The sequence below is a fragment of the Pomacea canaliculata genome, linkage group LG14, assembly GCF_003073045.1.
Source record: "Pomacea canaliculata isolate SZHN2017 linkage group LG14, ASM307304v1, whole genome shotgun sequence".
NCBI lineage: Eukaryota > Metazoa > Mollusca > Gastropoda > Architaenioglossa > Ampullariidae > Pomacea > Pomacea canaliculata.
The window spans coordinates 5,539,176-5,563,665 of NC_037603.1; the positions used below are offsets into that span (position 1 = coordinate 5,539,176).

The 24,490-nt window shown below is 45.7% G+C and overlaps 2 protein-coding genes across 2 annotated transcripts in view; one reads left to right on the forward strand and one right to left on the reverse strand.

Moving 5' to 3' along the window:
• LOC112555387 (26S proteasome non-ATPase regulatory subunit 1-like) overlaps positions 1-24,490 on the reverse strand; it is a 169,596-nt gene that overhangs the window by 130,657 nt on the left and 14,449 nt on the right. The window contains 1 exon segment of the mRNA XM_025223757.1: positions 7,718-7,782. Coding sequence (XP_025079542.1) covers positions 7,718-7,782 — 65 coding nt within the window.
• On the forward strand, positions 7-1,022 carry LOC112555391 (D(2)-like dopamine receptor). The gene has a single exon (XM_025223761.1). The coding sequence runs from the start codon at positions 37-39 to the stop codon at positions 985-987; it is 951 nt and encodes a 316-aa protein (XP_025079546.1). The 5' UTR covers positions 7-36; the 3' UTR covers positions 988-1,022.

The window sequence follows — 24,490 nt, forward strand, 5'->3', positions numbered from 1 at the left end:
CCCTTTTCCTTACACCTGAGCTTCAATGGCCTGTCGATGGATTACAAGTCCATGGAGTGGGATCGACGCTTCTTCCAGATTCAGCAGGAGATGGACGCCTGCCTCCTAGACAACGAAGGAGGCGATAGCGATCTTAACGCTAAATCAAAAAAATGTAGAAACACTCCAACCTCGCTTCCCGTAACAAAACCCCCGCGGTCGTGGGTCCACACCGTGCCGTTGCCACCCGTTACCTCGACCACCGCGAAAGACGAATCAGAGTCCGACAACGACGCGGACACGTCAGCCTCGTCCAACTCGGACATGATCACCATTCGCTTGCACCCGCCCGCCAGTCCCAGCACCCGCAGCGCACCGCAGAGCGGCAGCGGCGCACAGAGCGACACTAGCGTCATCCCCAGCGTGGTTGTGTCCAGCGAGGCCGACAACACGCAGGAGGACTCCGACGTCCTCAACACCAACGACGAAAGTCCGGCAACGGACGCCGGCGTCCACCCCTCCCACGGAGCGGCGGGGGGAGGAAACCGCAGCAAGCACAAGCGGCTGCTGAAGGCCCGCTTCCGCAACACCATCCGCGCCAGCGCTCGCCCCATGTTTAAGCACCTCATCTCCAAGAAGACAGCCTGCAACGAACGCAAAGCTTCTAAGGTACTGGGTATCATCTTCATCGTCTTCGTCACCCTCTGGACGCCCTTCTTTATCGTCAACATCCTCTCTGTCACCTGCGAATCGTGCATGGAGGGTGTGACGGGGCAAATGATGTCCCTCTTTACCTGGATGGGTTACGTGGCGTCGCTGGCCAACCCCATCATCTATACCATGTTCAACACTCCTTCCGCAGGACCTTTCATCAAGATTCTCACCTGCAAGATGCAGCAGGTACCGCGCCGGACCATGTTCTCGGACAACCACCCGATGAGCAACACCACGGTCATGCCTAGCGACCGCAGGAACACTATGACCGTACTGCTGGACTCTAAATCTTAGGTCTGCACGTGCAGAGTGTGTTACTTCTTCCTTGCATCCCCTCTTCCTGCTACCAGTCCATACCCTGCATTTAATCAGAAGAACCAAAGGACCAAAAGGCCAACGACTGCACATTCCCTCGGCATATATCGCTCTCTTCGACAGAAATCATTCGCAAACACGACTGATGTCGCTTTTTGAGTATACGAACGTAGGAACGTGCGTACAAGTGGAAGTAAAGGAAGGAGGGAGAGAGAAAATGCGTGTGTGTTTCGCTTATGTAAGGCTGTCAGGTGTCGGTAGGACTTTCGGAAGTTATGTTTTACTAGCAGTTTGCCCTTTCGTGTGAGAATGAGAAGCGGCAGCATTAGAAAGATCAAAAGAAGGGAGAGATAAAAAAAAATTCACTTGTGTGTGAGAGACGGCAAATGGAAGTAAAAGAAAACCGTTGCGTTACTAATAGCTTTATCGTGTTGTGGTCATGGTGATGAATCTGCAGTACGAGTCATGTAGAGTTTACAGCATAACACCGTTGCTCCTCAGCGACCCCACAGTTAATCTTCATATATATACACTGGGGAAAGTGGGGTGCTGTTTTTGTTTCAGTGTTTATTTCCTACTGCTACCATCGTGCAAAAACTTCACACTACGACGATTTGTGTGTCATATTTTTCATCGGCTGACGGATTATTCGGTTAACCACAAGCTGTCAGAAGCACCATCCGCACGTGCATGCTAATACAAACAACAAAGACACAAGCTAATCTACGTCGCTCACAGTACCAGTGCACACACTGGCGGCAAAATTCCGCAAATATTGGGCCGCACTGAGAGATGCCCTCGCTTGCCAAATGGATCGTGGATGGTGATCAGGGGAGGGGGAGAGCTCTGTATACAGGCTTTGCCAATCGAGCGAAACTTTGTATTCCCGCAAGTGAAAGCAAGCCGGGAGACTTTTCAAAGCGATTCAACGGCTGCCAAAAGGTGTTACAAGTTCTTTGTCAATGTGGTCAGACTGCACAAGTGTTTACACTTGTTTTGCCAAATGACTTATCGGCCCCCCGCCCCGTTAAATTTTCCTCACTGCAGGCAGAGTTTATAATATTTTACTCAATCTCATATATTTGAATTTTGATTTCAGACAATCAGATATTTACAGTTGTCGGACTATGTGAGTGAGGCTTTAAATGTTTCTGGTCTTCAACATTTGTGAAGTTGTGTTGTCTTTACTGTTTCCTCCTGCTGATTTAAAAACAAAAACAAAACCACAAGGGATAAAGAAAGAGGCTACTGGCCCCTGGCGCCTTTTAAAAAGTGTTGTGCACATTTTTTTTTAATCCTTCTAGTATCAGCCTCCCTTTCACTATCTGGAAGCAGACCAAAGAACGTCCTACCCAAGGTAGTTATCTTCGTCCATCTCCCGTTACAAGGACATGTTGTTGTTGACGTTCACTAATCCACCCCCACCCTCCCTGCTCCAACCACCCACACACACTCTTGCCTAACTGTGCGTGTCCAGCGATCAATCTCAACTGCGTCTGCGCGCACACCTGAAGGCTGGAGTGTTTTTACCTCCACCATATCTCCCGATCAACCCCCTTCTCGGCCAGATTACTTCCGTCATGCACCCGCTGCTGTCTGCATGTTCACTTTGTGATGGAGGTCCTCCCCCTCCCCTAAAAAAGAAACAAAAACAACTGTAGCTCAATGTTGCTCTATTATTGTTCCCCCATCTGAAACACAAACGTCTGACCGATCAGGAAGCCCCCGACAGGAACCGATGGAAGGAGGACCAGCATCGTCGCCTCGTCGTGGCGCCCACGTGAACAGCACGTCGCTAGACGTTAGCTGCATGGCTAAGACATAGCAGTCAACTCCCATGCTCATAAAACATAGGTACTTTATCTTTTTCCTGCATTAGCTTCCCAGATGATGCTTGGCGACGTGTTGCGCATCTTGACATCCTGCTCACCTCACCAGCGCTTGTTTCCTCCCGGCGAGCGTGGGAGGTGCTGCTGAAGGCGAGGGCCTGCTGTGGCCCTATACGCGGCGCCGTGTTGTCTAGGTGTTGTCCAGGAAGGCGATTTTTTACAACTGCGAGGGACTTATTGCCAGATGTTGCTGTGCTCTGTGTATTTTGCTCGTTTCACAATAAAACATAAAAGAACAGCCATGTCGAAATGCATCGTTTTCACAGGCGTGTGTGCGCGCGTTCGATAATGTCGCCATGTTGCCTAGAATCTGTAATCACCTTCTGTCAATGGCAAATATACAAACCTCAACCTCACCTGTCCAACATGACATCTACATTACATCTTAAGAAACTCTCTCTCACACAGTGTCGCTATAAATACAAGGCTGTTAGAACTTATTTTTTAAACAGAAAAGGGCCAGCAATAACAAGGCCAATTAGGCTCATTTTTTGATGCCTGCATTAATGCAATCCTGCTTTAAATTTGTTTGTTTTTTTTAAGCAAGTTCCGCAAAATTAATACGCAAATTATACTCATTTAGGCGGAACTTCATCGGACCGTAGGGACAGAATGATTACGCCCATGCGAGGGAAGGTAGGAGTACACCCAGTGCTGACAACTAGCGGTCAGTAGTCTCCAATTATCACCCTCGGGTGCTCCGATCTTCCTTCACGGGGGCGGAACCATTTACAAAAACCACCCACAAGAAGTTCCACTTTTATGAAAAAGGAACTAAGCATGTGCGAAAGCTGGAAAGTTCACGATGTCGACTTCTCAAACTTTATGGCTAGAAATAGAAATGTTCTAACAAGCTTTCATTTCATAACTGTGCATTAATTTTTAAAAAAAACTAAAACCGCAAACAACAACCGGATGCTGAGCCGAGCCAACCCCATTCCGCAAACGAATGTTTTTCACCAGATTTGTAGGCCAAACTGATCAGCTGTCATCCACAAATCCATTTGGCTGTTTTTGATGCCAGATATCAACAGCTTCAGGACGTAGGCGCTGTCCGTTGATCAATGACTGTTTACAAATTGTGTGCTCATTGCTAACAGTATTCTCTCCTCCACTTCCTCCATCCTAATTCGTCGCGAGTGTGGTATCGGACCGCTAACACTCGTCACGTGCCAGCCCACGTGACCAGGGGAACTGTTGTTACTGTTTGCCATGAAACGACCATTATTAGACCCACGAGGTCAAGGCTACAAGGGAACACAGTTCTCTCAGAGAAAATCCACATTTCGTTAATTAAACTTCTTGGACTGAGTGGAGAACTTTCATCAATCATTGGTCAGTCGGTGACATTAATCATTTCTAACTTGACTGACGAATGGGTGTGTGCGTGCGTGCGCGTAGTAAAAGAACTCTTTTCTCTGATAAAAAAAATTACAATTATTTTTAAAATCCAAAATTTTGCAGTCTTGGAAAGCACGAGTCTTCGGGCGGAAAAAAAAACAACAACAACAAAACAGCAGAAGTGGTTTAACTTATTTATAAGATTCTCTGGCTGCGTTTTAACCCTTCTGTCTCTGGAACAAACTCCCAAGGTAGCCATGCGTTTCCCATGGGATCGAAACCTACTGTAATAGAGACTTTTTTCAATCTTCTCTCCCTTTCCCCAGCCCCTCATCTTAGTTTAACTTCAATCATTCAGCCAGCAGCGCCATGGCTCTAATGCCCAGCTTTTCGCGCCAGTGGTAACACTACGGCCATCAACACCGCAGGGGACTTCACTCGACTGATGAACATGGAGAACCGGAAAAATGGGAGAAAACATTCTTTTCTATTTATCTCCACTCCCCTCCCTCTCCTCCCCACCCCCTCGCCCTCAACCAAGATGCTTCAGTTGCGACAAAGAACTCATTAAAGCTGTCAGAACATCTCCTTCCTCTCCAAACACTTTTTATTTTTTTTTATCAAAGATGCCCGGATTATAGATGACGCTGACAAAATGACAGACGTGTTCAGGGTATCGTATCGGGTGTGAAAAATACCCACTGTGAGGTCTGATCAGGAGCTGGGCAATCAGCTTTGCGGTTGATTGTCAGGGTGCTCAAGCAGAAATGCTCGGGTATTTTGTTGTTTTTTTTGTTTTCAAAATGCCTGCTCAGTCGTCCACAAATCATGAGGGTGGAGGAAGGGGATTCAAATGGCACTCGCGACCGACAGAGAAGACGGAGTGAATCACGTTCTCCGGATATTACAACAGCGCCTGTCCTGCAGCTTCTCCACTGTCCTGCTGCAAGCAGCGCCGGGTAGACCCTGTCTCCGCCAGGTCAGGGTGGCCGACAGGCAGTGGGGGCGATCAACTGCGTCACGGACCGGCCGTCTTGCCATCTTTCTCCACTTCCTGTCTCCGGCAGACAAGAAGGTGCACTTTTATGAAGAATTAACGAGGGCTGGCTTACGCCTACTGTTGATCTGAACACACCCAGCATCATTTTCAAGGTTTGAGTCGGTTTCTGATGAAAACAAGACATGGCAAGCAATGTCCAGATACGGCAATATGCCGAGAATGGATAACGGACGGCGATACATGACAAATCGTTTCTGTAAACAGTCTGGAACCAAAACACTGGGCTACGCTCAGATGGCGCCTAATTCCTTTCCAACCCAGCTAGACCCCGCTTCGTTCGATGAAATGTTTCAAACAGCAGACCTTGCCACTCTCTCGCACACAGCAAATTAATTCTGAACTCCTACACTGCCGTCTAGGCAGGTAAAACGAAGGCATTACCTCTAACTAGATGTCAATTAATGAGCTTAACTTGAATGTATGTGTACCCAAATGTTTCAGCTCGTGCTCTCCAAGACCCTGCAAGCCAGAAGGCCTACAAAGAGTTGACATCTGAAGGGAAACTAAAGGTCGCCGCTATACAGTGGCGCTGACACATCAACAACAGGAAGATGTGAAGGAATACAGCAGCACGCCCTGTCACAGGATGAAACTGCTAACGCTCGGCTGCATCCCCATCTGTGCTCGGCCACAAAGCCCTTAATGTTCCCATCACACATACATCTCTGAGGCCTCAACACAGGCGCCATGCCATGGTAATCCTGCAAAGACGACGGCCATGACTGTTTCATTAAATTTTATTCCCAGCGGTCACCGCGACACGGAGGCTTTCCCCTCGTTTCAGAAACATAAAGCTATTAACCTCCAAGTTTAGAAGGGCAGAGGAGTGTAAATTTAATTTGCTTGACTTTTTTCCTTTTTGGGGAGTTAAAATTAAGAAAGAAGGAAAGAAATTGGTCAATAAAGCTGCATGCTGCACTGTCATGTTTGGTAAAAAAGTGACTTAGTGCCAAGACAGCCTGTCAATTCTCCTGCCGCTTCTATAGACTTCACTGCCTTTTTTCCCCTCCAAACTACTCTACGAAAATATTCGACAGCTCAAATTATGTGGCTGTGTACAATTTCCTTCTCCATCATAAAACTAATCATCTTGTCTTTTTATTTATACAGAAAAAAGCAAGAATAACTTTCTGGGGTTTTTTTTAAAAGTATTTCGCTCTTGCACTTCACCTGCAAGATTACATCTGTGTTCAGTAGAAAATTCGCCGTCGAAGTCCTGTGAGCCTATGGTGCGCCCAGAGGGAAAATCAAACCCATGCAGGCCCCAGTGTATATACATATATATATAATTCAGCTACATGTACACGAAAATGTAAATGACAAATAAAAGAAAGCAGAAAAGGCTAAATATTCTACAAATAGAGTTGAGAACATAATTCCGTTAGTTTAATATTTTTCCACAAGTTCTAAGCCGCTACGGCAAGCATTTTTATACCAGCAACAATCTAGCGTTGTCTTGGTTACACGAATGGTGTAAATAAATGACCAGCAGCTCCGAAAGGTCAAAGGTTGTCAGGTCTCATGGGATGAATTTCCTTCTTGGCGCCCTAGATAAGCCTCAGTTTTGTCTCCATAATTCGGGCTCAACTTCGCGGAACGCAGAACACATCGAATCTGATCGGCATTTGAGTGATTTACATAACTGTCAGTCTAGGCTTGTCCGTATTTATTTTTATTTATTTTAGACTTTGCTTTCATGTTTCCCCGAAGAAAGACAAATGGATGAGAAACAGGAGAAATGAGGTAAAATACGCGCAGCTCGTGTCTAAGAATGTAATACCAGTAAGAAGCTATTGACACAACTAAGAAACAAAACAACAACAAAAAGGAAGCCCCACTAGTCTGCTGTACTGAATTGTAGTCTCTCTGATACTAAATCCGCAAATATTTCTGGCCCACTTCTGTCACCTTATGGAACCTCTCGCTATTAATCTGCTCCAAAACTGATCAAGTCTCAACAATTCGCAAGGAATGCAGGAAGTATGGCTATTTACTTTATAAAACTCGGCATCAGCTCAATCAGGGTCTTTGACCTCAGGTCTGGTCACCGACTTTCGCGATCTCCCGAAGATGAACAAGATGCTAATATTGTCCCGCAGCCTACAGTGATTGACTCCCCGACTCCGGGCTGCTGTGGTGAGAGACGATAACTCACAGCGGTCACGTGATGAGACATCGCCCTGGACAGACGGCAGCAGCCAGTAGCCGTGTTCACGGGTCACGGGGTCATCAAGTACAGAAATGCAAGCTCGCGAGATTTATAACTCTATGCTGCAACCGACTCTTTAAAAAAAAAATCGAGGACGGGGACAAGTCCATGCATCCGAGGAACGGGCAGTTCCAGACAAAGTGGAAGTAAGAGGGAATGGTGACTTCCAGGGAGTGTTGGTGTGTGTGTGTTTATAATAAAGGCACTGACCTGAACAGAAGAAAGCCCAGGGAGGTGACCGCCACTCGCCGCACATCATCGTTGACATCGCTGACCTGCAAGTGGACACAAACACGTGTAAACACGCATAATACAAAAAGCAGAAGACAAAAAAGAATAAACATATTGTCTACGGACTAACAAACTTTAAAGAAAATGACGATAACGATGATGATAAACATGCACGATTAATAAACATATTTTGTTCCTTTGATCACAAACATGTTTTGTTCCTTCGTACACGTGCGTTTGCGGTCACTGACACGACTTCTCACGTGGTTAAGCAACACAACAAAACCTCACAGGATGAAAGCAAAGTAAAATCAATCGCTTTTCCAAAGAAGTCCAGATAAACATTTATGAAGAATGAAGACACCAAGGAAAGGTCTTGCCACACTGCGCTTTATAAATCGCTTGAGGGCCAACTGGACTCCACAATGAGATAAAGTTGAATGTCGCTAAAAAGATGGACAAAGCATATCTCTTTCGTATGTTACAAAAATAAGTTTTGATCATTTGAAATAAAATAAAACATTTATTAGAAGAGAAGCAAGTGTGGAATGACCTACATGCTGACTTCTGATAGGTCCAAACATAACATGAGATGTCCAAGCATGAGTCTACCCAGGTGAGCAATTACTAAGTTTTCAGGCGTCTGTCTGCCTTTGAAAAAAAAAAAAAGCCAAACTATGAAGGTAATTATCTAGCGACATCTTGAAGAAACGGGTAGGTTCGAACATACTTGAGAAAATATTTTCTTGTACAGAGGTTTACGTTCAGATTTTGGAAATAGATGTTTTAATGAAGTCAGCTCATGTATTTCAAAATAATTTTGGACTAGGATCAGCCTGTAAAGGTAAATGTAGTGAATGATGCAGTTAACGGGATAAACGGATACAGCCAGTCAAAGGTTAGTTCACCTTGGCTCACCGAAACAAGACGACGGCAGCGCCATCTCTTAATCTTTACAGTCACCAAATATAATGCGCGCTTTTTGCCGGCAGCAAGGCACTTTTCTTTTTATCTTACCATCAAGATTTTCACAAGAATAATTGCATTTCCTCTTCCCGTCAATTGCATTTACATCACTTGGTTTTCTTCTTCCAAGTTTTGTTTTTATGTTCACACCACAACGAAATGCAAAAATCTTGGGCAGCACATCATCCTTGTTTTCTGCAGGGTGCTTATTATATTAAGGCAAAAATGTTGCAACAGCACCAGATACAGCAATGGCTTTTAAATCCTACTTTTCCTTCCACGAATTCCACTTAAAGCTTGTTCTTCCTAGTTTAGGCAATGCACCTTTAGTTCGCAAATGAACAACTAATTTACGAACACTGGGGCGGTGTTAGGCACTCATGCCCCACTGCTCTATCTTCTAGGATGAGGATAGAGATTGCTGGAAAATGATTTAGACAACTTCCACTAAAATACAAAAATACTTTAAATTGACTGAACTGAGCTCTGTACAAGAAAATATTTCCTAAAATAGTGTGGACCACCCGTTCCTTCAAGATGTCGCTATGCCATTACCTCCATTAATAGTTTTTCAGTGGACCTGTTAACATTAATGGCGCTGACCACAAACCAAAGTTTGAAGATGACGAAGATGCACCAAACAAGGGGAAGGCAGAGATGAAGGATGTAGTGGGTTTCAGACGAATAAGCTGTACCGTAGCGCCATCATTACAGGATGAGGTCTGGATATCGTGAATAACAAAGATCAGACAGCCGTTGGAAGCTGGGGATGGGAGGAGAGGCAGGTGAGTCCTTGTATTGCCAACGTCTCATCAACTCTACACAACAACGACTAGCGTGTAGCGGTGACTACCTCCCCCCGCCTCACACATCATCACTAGTCCAGACATCGAGACCGCTCTGTGACCTTCCTCGTAATTTGCCCAAGTCCGAAACTTTCTGTTTAGAGCATTTTTGTTTGTTTTTTTTTTTTTTTTCTTTTGTTTGGTCCAATTGATATACAGTGGAACCTTGTGAACGTTAGGCGCGTTCATAGGACAGCTGCCGCTGCCGAAAACTCAGAGCTCTTTACATACACAAACACGCGCGCGCGCGCACGGAGAATGGAGGAATCCGCAGTTTCATAAACAGGTATCACACCTAAAGAGAAGTATGTTGGAGTCGAGATACGAACCCATAACACCCGATTCTCCCTGTCGCGGTGCCTGGCGCTTTAGCCACTGCGTCACCGACCGCCGGGAAAGCGGAGAGCTGAGTGGTTGGAGTGCTGACATCCGAACTGTAAGGCGCCTTGGTTCGTTACCCGTGTAACGCAGCAAACTTCCCTTCAGTCGACCAAGTTAGCGGGAATGGGTACCTGATTCTGGGGAAGGCAGCGAGGGAGAGAAGATGGGCACCGCCCTCATGTGAAGCTGGCCTAAAAAAATAGTGAGGTCAGGGTGTCAGGGATGACGTCGACCTCGGCTGGAGGCGGGTGGGTGTGCATAAACCTTTTACCTCTCAGCCCTTTTCGTTCTTAGTGCTGCATAAATGATATTCTTTTAGTTTTACAAAAACGCTTAGCTGTTTCATAAAAGCAATTCACGTAGGCCATAGTGTGGCTTAGACACAAAAGTGTAGCACTTAAGCCACTCGAAAGTCAGAGAAAACTGAAGGCACTGTTTACAGCATCCACAGTTAATGGTTAGTCTTGTATATCATTTGACAGTCTGAAAGTCTCCTTAGTTAAAATAAACAAAATAAAGCGGTACTGTGATTATCTTCATTAATAAATGAAGCACTCCTTGTCTAGACGGCAGCGCGATGAGACAGGGGTTAGCATCGACCGCCCCAGCTACTAATTTGCGGTAGGAAAAGCTACTTTTATGGCATTCCGCTTCACTATCGCATCCCATGGCGAGCAAGTCTCTGTGCTAAAATAAGCTTCACATCCACATCAATGCAAGTCACCCCCCAACACAAACACACAAAATCTTTAAGAAAAAATCTGCAATGTAAATCAATTTCTCCTGACTGAACTCATCTTAATGAATCAAGTCCCGCCGACAAGCCACAATCACAACCCCTCGCTTCTCTCCTCCTCTCGGAGAGCTTGACGAAGGGAAGATAGTTACTGAACAACCCTGTCTTAAAACTGTTGCAGTGAGTGTGGGGGGCAGGGAGGAAGTACGGGTGGAAAACATCACGTGAGAGGCTCGCAGTTCACTAGAGTAACTTCCCCTTCCGACCACGTCACGTGCTCATCTTTACAGGAAAACGAATCGATGACGTAATATACGAACTAAAAAAAAAAAAAAATAAATAATTCCCTAAATAAATGTTATAAAGATGACCAGGGACGATGTTTACAGGCGGGCCGCAAGTTACTCGATCGTTATGTAATCTGCGCGAACGACAGACGCCGACAAAAGGATGGTTCATATACAAAAGATAAATAAAAGCTGCAGCAGATGAGGAAGGCTGCTGCAATCGTCGGCGCCAGTACTCTCCCCACTCCCTCCCTACCCCCGTCAAGCCCGGATGGCGCGGGAAGGTTGTAACATGTAGAATTGTAGATAAAGCAATCAAAGACACGCGAGTCCCTCGTCCCTCCACCCACGCTCCCCGGGTCTCGATGCGCCCCTACATGGTCGGCGAGACACTTAAATGCTCACCCGAGCCTAACATCAAATTAACCCATATGTTCCCTGCACGGTTAAACAACGCACGACTATTAGTAAGGTTTAAAATGTCAAGGGAGTAGGTTTTTTTTTTTAAGCATGTGCGGGTTAACCGACGTTTGTGTTTCTGACGTCACCCAAACCGCAGAAAATCCCAGAGCTAGGATTATGCTAATCACAGCTAAGTAAATGTTAATGATGTTGTACCCAATCAGCTTATCAGCTTACCCTATGCTTGTAACGGTCAGAAAATGTGACGTAACTACCTCGACAACGCATGTATGATATGCAATGTTCAAAGTTTATTTCTCGTGTGCAACGGAACAGCATTTTTTTCCCCCCGTTCACATTTTTCGGAAATTGGTTATATTTTTAACGAAATAAAAGCCACTTGTATCGCAGATAAATCAGCATTCCGGCTGGCCTTTAAAATAAAAACGTAGCACATCGGTCCATCCTGGAACTTTCTTGCCTCAGTGACAAATGGATGCAACGCGGAGAAGTGATGAGAGAGAAGAAAGCATTACCAAAAAAAAAAAAAACTGAATAACAAAAAATAATTAATTTAAAAAACTGCCAAGCTGTCTCGTGTTCGCCTCTGCGCTCTTTCAAGTTCACGCCACTGCGCGCTGTCGGCAAGAAAACATCTCCACAATGGGTCGGACGCCTGCAGCCATTAGTTACACGTGACGAGTGATGTCACCAACGACTAAAAGCACCCGGACACGACAGTCCTCTGCACGAAACACGGACTTGAATTATTCTCGGGTTTTTTCCCTCCTTTTTTTTTTTCCTTCAAAGCTTTTTTTTCAATCCTCACACGGCCTCTTCACACTGCTGGCGAATCTCTACTTCAAAATTAATCACGCTATGACCTGCAGCAACAGTGTGAACAGGAGGACACTGAGAAACTTATTCAACTGCCATTGATTTTATTATTGTCGGTGTTTAGGACGAGACTAACTCGCGCTGGCGGAGAGTAATAATAAATAAAGATGTATATAGTGCATATTCGCACTACCACGGAGCACACTCTTACAACAGGAATGAGACGGCGACAACATGGACAGCATACAATGGGTGGACAAATAAACAACAGGACTGACGAGGAACAGAAGACAAGTATAGAGAACACACAGAGGTTTATGAGGAAGTAAAAGACAGTATAATCCTTATCTATCATTATTTAAATTACATGCGCTTGATGTCAACGCGAAGATTATCCTACAAGCCTCCATGCCTGTGTGTGTGTGTAAATATAATATCAAGAGGGAGAGATCCTAAAGCCGACATGTCTTTGTACAGGTTGTACAGCTGTACTATAGTAGACAGGGGTAATCAGCTTGACCGTTAGCTTGTTTCAACGAGGTGAATTCAAACCAAACCACGACGTGTCGACAGATGATGTGGGAGCAGACGTGCTGACCATCGCCAGTCTTAAAACTTGTATATACCTGCCAAAGTCTAACGAATGGTCGTTAACATCAAGACTGAAAAAAAACCAACAAAAAACCAACAAACAAAAAAACAAAGAAGAAAACACGTTAGACGAGAAATAAGGAAGATAGTGAAATGTCCTTTTCCCGGTAAAGGGCAGGCATCTAGCATCATCCAGTCCAAGGAGACGGCGGCGCTTTCAGTCTCATTTTACTAATAAATGCCCCTTACCCCCACCAACAGCTGAAACGTTGTTAAGGGCTGGAGGGCCTGTTCCCCCGACCAACAACAGCTATACGGTTGCGGGAGGGACGGGAGGGTCTTCATATGCGATCGACACACCAAGGGAGCGGCGCGCTGCCGGAGGCTCAACTGTCAGCATTCGGAATTAAATAAAGAAAAAAAAAAAGTTCCTTAGTGCTCAGCACCAGAAAATTCTCATATTTGAGAGCTGGGGGAGAAAAATCAGCATCACTGTAACATCATTATACTCGAATATTTTAACGCTCAATTGAATTTTTGAAGTAGATTTCCTTGTTTGTCACAACGTTGCCAACGCCTCAGAATATACAGTTTGTAAAACTACTCTGAAAAACATGGAGGCAGAAAGTGAGGTGTGTAATCTCAGAACTGGTGAGTTGTTTAGATAACAGTTGTACTTAACCGCTGTATGCACTAGTCCATCCTCCACATTGAATCCTTTATCTTTTGTCTTTGACGTGGATTTTGTTCGCCCCTCCTAGTTTGGGAGGTGATTGCAGTAAACTCTTCGGGAAACAGTTGTCACTCGTCTCGCAAAAAAAAAAAACAACAAAAAAAAAAAAACAAACAAAAAAACAACCCCGCGTTTATAATAAATCGAAAAAACCCACACTATCCGCCTTACCACCTATTCTTCACCACCTGCAAACTGGAGCGCGAAAACACAGTCGAATGTCAGAAAAACAACTGGTTAATGTTGAGCAGACCTCGCTGTTGTCTGGATTAAGATATGGCCTGGAATGTTTTCAAGCCTGACAGCCTGGATGGTGTGGTCCTGTGTCGTGCACCTCACCCAGTAGACTGGCCAGACACAAGGTAGGCAGGCAGCTCCAATTTGCTGTGGGTCTAACCCCATCTGTATGTCATGTCTGGTCGACGTGCCACACATCTCTAAGCTCATCAACGGATGCATTATGTGATGACTACAACCTGGCTTGACAGATGCCGAAGCGCACGACATTTATCGGCGACGTCCAGCAGGTAGATGTAAGGTAGACAATCGCAATACACACAGTTGCAGTTCTAGGCTCGTGGATATCGGCAGTTCACCCAGGGGTAGAACTACAACTCGGGTAGGAACAGGCTGGTTAAGTTAATCCGACAGAAAAACTAACTCCTGATTTACAAGTCACCGAGTACAAGAAGTTAACCGACCGACAAAACGTTCCCGGTAAAGTACCACTGCGCATGTGTAGCTCGATAAAAAAAAAAAAAAAAACTTGAAACGGCAGCTACAAACAATGGAATTTATTTACTCTCACCAAAAGATGTTCCTCGAGTATGTATTAGACTACAAAAACATTCATTTCTTTTCATTCAAAAATGAAATGACCGATGGGGGGAAAACTATCAACAATATTCAGTTTCATTTTTCTTATAGCGTATGCTACTCACAGATTATCAATCCAATGAAAGTATGTATCAACAGTTGTGTATTATTTTATCTGTCCAAATTGTTTGCTGTCTAGGAAATGTCGCCTCCAATCCCAAGCTCCATTATATTTACCCTAAGTGAGAGAAATAGGAAGCGAAGACCTCCGATAAAATGCTGCAGTAGTACAGAAAAACGATTTGGGTAGGTCTACCCTTACCCTGGGCTTTTACACGATTCCCCCAGTTAGCTGATCCCATATTTCACGAATATGAGAAGGGACGATGTCCAATAAATAAATTCCGCGTTGACAAAGGAAATACTTGCGTTCGCGGGTGATGTGGGGTGAAATGATCTATCAAGTAGTGACGATGACCTTTCAATCCGACAAGACTGTCGGGAAGAGAAATACAAAGAAACTGGTGCGATTCGTAGCTTGCTAGAGCCCTCGATCACACTGTCCGTTTTAAATCCAACGATGAGGTGGTCTTCTGGTCCCTCACCCACCTCAGGTTACTGAGGTGAAAGCTGGATCATCGTGTGAACCCCTCAGACCGCGGGTTTAAACATTCTGAACGCTGACAGCACTGATTCCCTTTTCAAGATTTTTCTTGCCGATGTTATCCTGTTCCAACGCGTTCTTCATTAAAGTCCAAAGAAAATGAGGATAGCTGGGTGAGCATCAAGGTATGCGTGAATGCAGGCATTATTCCATGCTAGTGAAAGCAAGCAAGCAAGCGCACATGTGTGTGCTGCTCAAACAGCCTATTTAAACCGAGAGACAAAACATCTTTGAACATGTGAACAATGTGAGGACGATCTCTCGTCCTCGTTAAAATTCCAATACAGTTTAATCTATTGATTATCTTTTTTATGTTGTTGTTGCCATTATCAACTGCTCACAGGCGTTTCACGCCGGAGGCCTGCTACTAATGAAGCTTATTGGATCCATTTCGTTCCCGTGAAAAAACAAAACTACAATGGAAACAGGAAGGGGTGATCGTGGATTTGTGGAATGAGTTGTTCTCTTGCGGGCAGTGCCAACAACAGATATTCCGGAGAGAAAGAAAGAGAAAAGAAAACAAGGCTTTGGGGGGATCAGACAAAAAGGACATGGGTACTCCTCGGGAGTACGCTTAAACCGCGGCCCAAGTTCACAGCATTGACAAGTGCAGGAAAAACGATCACGAAGCGGACCTTTAACATTTCAAAGACAAAGCTGTGCATTCACATCAGAGAGAAAAGGTTAAGTAGGCAGAAGAGGCTCCGGAGAGCACCAAACCTAGTGTTTCACTTATCGCTCCCTGGGCTGCAATGAATCCCGTTGACAGCTCGGTAGTATGGAGTTCCTGTCCCACCGTCAGCCGCCATCGCCATCAAGAGCTGCCTGATCTGCCGCTGATGCCCAGCTCTCAACAGCATACCAGCGACTTCAGCTCAATGGTACCATCATTTCTCGCAGACTTCTCAATTTTAAATCACTTTGGATTGTGGCGAAGGCGGGAGCCGTTTATTCCTACAGAATGTGATATTCGGAAAGAATAATGATAATAAAAAAAACGCACTTTCGCCCACATGATTGGCACAATCTTGCAATCCAGAGCCCCGACTTCTACAATTCCACCCCTTACGCCTATCTTAACTACCCTAACCATCAGCACTATCCTTCTCCTCTTCATTTGTCAGATTTCACAAGCTGGAAAGCAATAGTGATTATATTTTCGCGAAATTTCTCTGAAACCTTTCTCCTCCCCCCAACCTCACGCAGCATTAGTTTACTTCGGGCGTGCAGGGAGAGAACTGCATGGGAGGCAGCTCGTGCAAATAGCCAAAGAAAACGAAAACAAAAATCCCCATAACGAATTTTTATACTTTCTTCTTTTTTAGATCGTTCCTTCGTGAAGTTTTAATAATGTTGCACAGCAAGACGAAAAATGTTCCTACCCTAAAATATCCTTTTCCATCACTCAGCCATATCCAGAACACACTACGGGTCCCTGACTTCCCAAACGTTATTTATTTTATTTTTTTTATTTATTTTTATTTTCCTCAAAAACTACAACTACCTCTGTTCGCCCTACTTTTTGTCCGACACGATAAACATTGCGAGTTGTGGGAAGGGGGAATAATTCACTATGTCCACAAAGAACAGCCTTTACAGCCTCGAAGAGATAGGAGAACAGGTGTCTGCCGTTCGGCCAGGAGCAGACAAGGTTCTCCAGTTATTCTTCAAACCAAGCATTAAAGCTTCTTCGTAACCCCTTTCGTTCTTTAACAATAAACCAGAAATCCACCGCCTAATAGGAAAGCCTTGGTTGCAAGCGACTAACCCAAGAAACGACTGTGCAACTGAACTTTTAGTCAAGCTTGTCCAGCGACAGACGGCTAATGCCAGACTCAAGTCGTTAAGGACTCGAGGTTGCATAGACTCATGTGGACACTGGAATAATGAGAGAGGACGGGGTCGTACTCATCATCCAACATGAAATACAGTCAAGGTAGCCACGTACGACATTCAATCGTCTGGAGGCCTTCAACATAGAAAACGATAGAATAAGCGTCTTTTTATAAAAAAAAAAATAATAAAATGGTCCGGGAACTTGGCATACAGCCGACAACAGCACAAACATGCAAGGCATGACAACAGCCCCACTTGCCCCTCCCCCCTGGCATCCCGTGCAGCCCAGCTGATGTCCAAAGCAATGGGCACAATTAAAACACTGCCGCTACTCCCCAATCCCATTATCCCGCGACAAGACCGCAGAAGACAACAACAACGACGATGGATTCTTTAAGTCAGAGGATGGGCAGCTCCTAATCTCAGCAGCAACTCGAAGAGGAAAACTGATCCCCCTTCCCATCACCCTCACAAAAACACAAAATGGCTGAGCAACTGGCCAACATCTCGATCACCCACCCAGCTACCTACCCACCCGTTGCCCACCTGCCCGCTCGGCGACTGCGCCTGACGGATTAACGAAGCGACTGGACGCAGGAAGAGGACACGCGACGTGGCGTGTCATCGCCACTTGATGCCGACGAGGCGGTCGAGCCGACAGACTTAGGGTAAATCTCTCTCCTCCCAAGTCTCCCTCTCTCCCCCCTAGTCCCGGTCGCTCAAATCAATTGTACAGATTATAAAAAGCGTGCTGCGCTTCAGGGGCCGCCATCTCATTCACGGCAAGGAATCTCTTGGGACAGGGGATATGTTGTTGACATAAGCGACGGAATAATCATTTGCCGTGGTCTTCCCTGTCCTTGGCAATGTATTTCGCCGACCTAGACTACCAGTCGGACATGAGGGGTATTTGGATCACCATTTCCGATGTCGTGACCTCTTACATGCAGCCACCACTATTGACAATTGACTAAAAAGCAAAGTTCTCTAACCCCAGGCCTATTAACAGGATAGGGTTGAACTTCTACAACAAAAACAGAACTCAAAATGATTGAGGTTGGTATAACGTCTTCAATGTGTACATACACAAGGCACGAGGGTTGTGGGGGTCCTACTACTGTGTCATGTCACAAAGTCCAATGGCATAAACACCGACGAGTGACTTTGGACGCAGAGTCACGTATGAGGCTCGAGGCCAAGAAGGTCTTCATGATAGGTAAATCATGTCAGGTACATTTGCGCCAGCCGCGAATTCTATCCACCTCGATTTACGAACGATAACAAACGACTAGAGCGTGGAAGTATCCCATGATACAGTGTGTAGGCCGATTACGATGTCAAGGACACAACGATTTTCCCTCGTATCTGCTGTTTATCAGAGTAATCCCTGCTGTGTCTATCGACCAGTTGCTTTCAACCAACCTTTAACGTCTCAGTTCTTTCATCCTAACGACTACATCCAGATACAGTGATCTCCAGGATCAAGTTTGGGTTTTTTTTATTAAAAAAAAAAAAAAGCTGCGAGAGGAAAGGAGGAAGAGTGGTGTGTGTGGTGGAAGGAAGGGGGAGATGTACGTGTGGCTATCGGAGAACAACAACAAAAAAAATCCTCAACACGAGGAGGTAGAACCATGATCCGAACACGACCCCTACTCTCCGTATCGTGAGCGTTATTCAGTGTAAATGCAAATGACTCGGATATCTGTTAGTACTAGTCCTCTTCCCTCCACCTTCCAAAGAGCCGTCACAAACCCCTCCCTTTCCATGTCCACGCTTGCTAATGTACCCCTGCTACTAACCTTTCTCACTGTACACCTCTGACCCCAAAACTCGGAATCAACCACTGCGCGGCCTTTGTTTTGTTTTCTTTGTTGTTTTGTTTTTGGCGTAGTTGGGAGGCAGCCCATCTTTCGGATGATACAGCTGATTCACAAAGCCAAACTTTGCTGGCGAAAGGCTGCTCCCTGTATTTCATCACAGTGCAATTACAGCGCAGAATACAGGGGCTGTTGACTACGATTCTCCCTACTCATTCTCCCGGAGCCACAACATATGTTACAACCTGTTAAAATAAATACGTTACAGCATGACTTGTCCAACTCAGTGGAGAAAAACTGTTGACCAAAAAAAAACTGAAACGTAAACAAAAAACGTTTCCTGTGCGTGATCTCATCGCGGAACTGCATGACGTCAACCAGCGAAGCACGTGACTGACCGTGCCGGGGGTGACGAGGTCACGTGACCAAAAGGTCCAGCCAGCACGATTCGACTAGCAATCGCTTCGGGCAGGTCAAGCCTGTTACACGGGCAGTATTGGTAAGAGCACACAGAACATCGTCTTGGCGACACAAATGCCAGGCTTTGTTCTTTAGATTCCCTGGACACGATCTTTTTTGTTTCACAACACTTCCGCTCGGGTCTCGTGCTACGTGCATGTGTGTGTGGTGGTGGAGGGGGTGTAGCACACGGTTCTGAGGAAAGAGGGAGGGAGAAATCTTTTTTTTTTCTTAAAGTGACAGGAAACGCGACCAGAGAAGCAATGCTCACTGCAGACGCCAGAAAAAGACATGCACACGATGGCTGATCACCGCCAAAGCCTCTAGTAAGTCTAGTTCCTCTGTCCGCTAGCTTTCTCGCTAGCACCTCTTCCCCCCACCCCACACCAATTTAAGTTTGTCTAAACCTCACTGTTGTCCTTCCCTGCTGCTCATCTCCCAGCCTCTGACGCCGGCCTTAGTGCGCGCGGACAACCCAACACCCGTCTCACTCCCGTTCCCCACCCCTTAAGACCCAGGGAGCGATGGCCACCGATGGAAACGACAGACAGGGTGCCGTTTCCGCTTAATCGACCATCCCTCGGCCTCTTTTTTTTTTTTTTCTTGATCAGGCGACAATCGTCAGCCACTCGTCGCATCGATTACCTGTCCTCGTGTTTACGACCATTACTATTCTCGCTCCCGACAGAATGAGATGACGAACCTGCACGAGCGAAGCTAATGACGTCAGAGGGTGCCGCAGGTCTTGGAACAGCACGCCCTTGGGTCACTCGAAACCATCCAGTCGCCATCCACCCCCAACCCCCGGTGTCGGGGTGTTCACTGCGTTCTGGCCGCTTGCTGCCTTACCGTGTGGTGAGCAGAAAGTCGCATCCAACGACTACAGTGAGCTGAGTGTCTGTGTCACATGTCTGCCCTACATTCTCACTACTACAGTGACATCACTGCTCTCCGGGGTTTTCTCGTGACGTCGCCATTCTCTCCCCCCAACAGAATACCGCTAACACACTCCCACCCCCTCTTCCTTTTTCCGTGCTTGAAAGCCTTGCCTCACCTTCTGCTAGTGCTACTTGAATTCGGTTCTAACCAAATCATGGCGATGACAACCACAACCATCGCCGCCATATAATTCGATCCAGCCTCCAACAAATGAGTCGACAAATCAGCTCTGCTCATTATAAAACAAACACAACACACACACTTTTCATGCTGATTTTTATAGAGCCCGCCATTGATCAAGTTCACCACCCTAGGTCACACAAGAGGGCCTGAAGGGAAACAAAGTTCAATAACGAGTTCGCTGTACACTCTACATCACTCTGATCCTTCCCCCCAAATTCTTTTTTTTTTTCCCTTTCCACAATTCCTCGTCTTGAACCCCGCTCCATCCGCATATACGATGCCTCATGACCAGGTTACAGGTTACGAACTTTGTGACCTAAGAGAATAACATTGCGATGAAGACAGCTGCCAGGGTTTCCCCGTCTACTTGCCTTCTCATCAAAAATCATTCCACCTGACACTGACGGAATGAACCACTCGAAAAGCCGGCAACGATTGTTCTCATATGCCTTAACTGTGAACAAATATTCGATTCCTGAATATTTGGTTGCGCATGACAAACTCTTCCGTCGACAACAATGATCTATCATCATCACCGCCATCACCACTCGCACTGAATGCAATGATGTATGTGTGTGACGGCGTCTAATGTAAATCAACACCAGACCAGTTGTCTCATCCAAACCAAATTTTTCAAGAGCATTCTTTTTGTTTACTGGAATGTTGTAGACTGTTTGGTTCTTGTTTGTTTTTTTAAGGAGCACTGGAAGAGTGTTCGCTGCTGCAAAAGACTGTTTAAGGGATTCCGAGATTACAAAAGACAAGCAGAAGATGTGTGTAAATATGTAACAATGAGAAGTAAGAGTAGAGGGGAGGAGAGAATAGGCTTGACACTGTCGACATGATAAACACATCCGGAGGACAAAAGAAAACAAGTTTGAGACATTTGGGTTTTTCTTTTTCTTACTTTTTTTTTTAAGAACAGCACGTGCATGAGTCTCCCTAACGTCCCCAGAACACGAGAAACACCAGCCTGGCGATTACTTGCAGACGTCCAATAACAAAGAAGAAAACGAAAAATCTCAAAGATAAAAACTAAATGACAGGAAACAGTAAATTACACCTGAAAGCAATAGGAAACAGCTGCAATATTCAAGGGGCAAAGCAGTAGAAAACAAAAAAATTAAAGCTAAAGAGAAAAAAATGAGCCTTTAAAAAAATATACAGGAAAGCAAACTGTCGATTCTGCCTGCCATACCCTACCTTTGATAACATGAAAAAGAGAGAAAAAAATCGAATTTTTTAAATGTCACCGTCTCAAAAAGGCAAAACTTGTTGCCAAGGCCACCTCCACCGGGGCACAAAGGCACTGTGATCAGGCGGACATACGGGTGTCTCGGGTGCTAGCATGACAGTGACACACTGAGACAGGCACCGAGCTAACACAAAAAGAAACCGTAAAGAGCAGAATTCTCTCCCTCCAAGTCCATCTGGCTGAGCCCTTCAGAAGAAGTTCAATGGCGAAGCACTGCACCCCATGCTGTGTCCAGGCGTCTGACGTGAAACCGGAGAGGTTTGTTTATCGACAGCACAGAATGCCAACGAAGGTTTCTGGGAGGGACATCGTTGGAAGGCTCACTGATACCGCAGTATGGCGAGAGGAAAGTGGTGATGGACAAACTAAAGCTCCTAATACGAGGACTGACCCTTCTACAGGAGGAAAACACCTGCTGTTGTTGTTGTTGCACACAGCTCCGATCACACACAGAAGTGACAAGTTTTAGCAAAAAAAACATTTCCGACAGGTAATTGCGCAGGAAAAAAAGAGCCAAAATTGAAAATAAAGATTGATTTTTAGCTTTGGAACACGAACAGAAGAACAAACAAAACAGCGGATAAGTGCGTTCACTCACACAGAGAAGAGAGAGAGGAGGGAGAAAGAGAAGGCGACCGAAAGTGTGGTTTCCGAAGCCAGTTATTCTCCACACAATAGCAGCTAGCCGTGTTAACGAGGGCTGAGCTGTCCTTAGCACCAATTACCTTCCCCGTGGCGCGCGACGATGCGCCCTACAGCAGCCGCTCCATGCCTCGAATACCAAATCGCTGTGTTCTACCCTGACCTCCACCCGCCGATCACTACTGACAAAGGAACGCATGGCCGCCTGGGTGGCCGCCCGTTAAGCCACGTCTGTAGGCTCCCGCCACTCGGACGTCTGCTTTGTTTGTTTTTAGTTTTGCAATGGCACTTCCGGTCTCTGTGCAAGTTGATGGCTATGCATAGCAAGTACACAGGATGAAGGTCTGCACGCCCACACAGGACAGGAGAAGGGCGGGTGAGGAAGGAACCTTCGTCCCTTGGGGGTGAGGGACGCATGGGCCAACCTTTAACACGCTAATCTGAGGCTGAACAGTCAGGGCCAGGAGGGGTCGAGACTATGACATTCGCAACCCCTCTCTAGGTATCACAAGCACAAGATAGAGGTTGCTACTCTCCAGTTCTCCAGCACTAAGCTGCGGCTTCAAAAAACCAAAACAAAATCGTGTGACAGACCATAACATTTTTGTATGCGATACTTCACGGTCTACTGACCCGACTTTGTAAAGCTTGTAAATATAAACTTCCTCTCCGTTGTTTATTCTGCTTTTGTTGTTTCTCCTCTGCTTACGCCATGTCTTTCACGGACAAATGTTATGCTTGTTACATGTACAAGAACTACTCTACCTAAACTTAATGAATATTCCTTTACCTTTACATCAACAAGAACTACCCCACCTAAACTGAATATTCCTTTAAACGACACCTCGCCTCGCCCCGCCCCCAACCCAACTAGCCAGCAGTTTAAACAAAATTAAATTAAAATGAAAAATAACGCAGGCGCACGGAACACGGGCAAATGTTACCGGCCACAGACATGCACCGGGGTAGACATCGCTGATTTAAGATCAGCCCCCACGAGGTTGACAGGAAACGCATCGGCCGCCCAGTGCTGTGGTCGGGATCCACGGCAGTCAGGCAGCTAATGAACACGCCAATACCACTAGCTCATTACTGACAGTCTCCTGATTAGTGCTAACATCCTCCCGGCCCCAGCCTTGTCTTTCTCTCCCCACGGACACCCGACACCCTCAAGCTTGATGATGCATCTGTTTGCATCCTGGGCAACACGGCAGCGAGTGAATGCGCTGGCCTAAGTGCTGTTGATAAGTGGCAAATGTGTTCGAGATGAATCGATGTGAGGTAAGAGAAATTACAAGATAACCGTGCACAGGCGATTGTTCCCTCCCTGTTTTCATTCCCTTTCGCTCTCCGAAGATGAGTATGTACTGCTGGTCGGAGAGATAATACGCTAGGGGAAATGGTTAGGAACACACACACACACGTGTTACCTGTCTAGAGAGAGATGAGAGTAATGTCTCCTTTCGTCTGGCTTAAAAAGTGACTGCTCTTCATCTTCTTTCGTCTTGGCCCATAAATTTATGCCACGCGTTGCTTTGTTGATCTGTGCTTCTGTTGCGCCACCTTTGGGATTGCTTGCCTGCCCTGGCACCTAATTCCAGCCCCTCTTCCCTTCTCAGTGAAGGTAAATACTTAAGATCCAAAACAATCACCACATGTCTAAGCAAACCTACTTTATTTATGTTACGGCAATCTCGAAGTGTTGTCTCTGTTGTTTCGGTAACTTTACCTGTATGAACTTCGTAGTTGTTGTCTATGAGGTTTCGGTAACTTTACCTGTATACACTTCGTAATTTTTAAGCGTTGTTCAGTACAGCCATACATACGAAGCTTTCATCGTTTTCTCAAGGGTTAGCAAGGTTTCGCTTAGCGCGGAGTGTCAAGGGCCGTCTCTAGTCTCCGAGCGCTGACCGGAGGAGACCGTCTGCACTTCAAGCTCTTCTTTGATGTAAGCTTGTTAGTGCAGTGTCCAGTCTACTGCTACGCAGATAGATTGTGCATGATGAATGTCCGGAAAGCTTGGAGGATCGATAGACGCCTGACCCAAGAATTACTCTCTCAGACACCCAAGACAAGGAGCGGCAGTCTGAGTGGCTAATCATGCTGTTTTACTAGGAAGGGGACTATTGACGCACTGCTACGCCCCTGCCATCTCTACGCTCCGCTAAGTAAATGATGAAATGATTCAAACCCTAAAAGGTGGTCGTGGAATAGCGAATATCCGTCACTGTCATACACATTAGCCAGGAATAAAAATATGCAACTGGCAATCGCTTATTATTTGATGTCACTCTAAAGCATCTTCTTCTATATTACTAATGAAAAGGCCAAAGTATACAAATAAAAATGTATGCTTAGTAGCT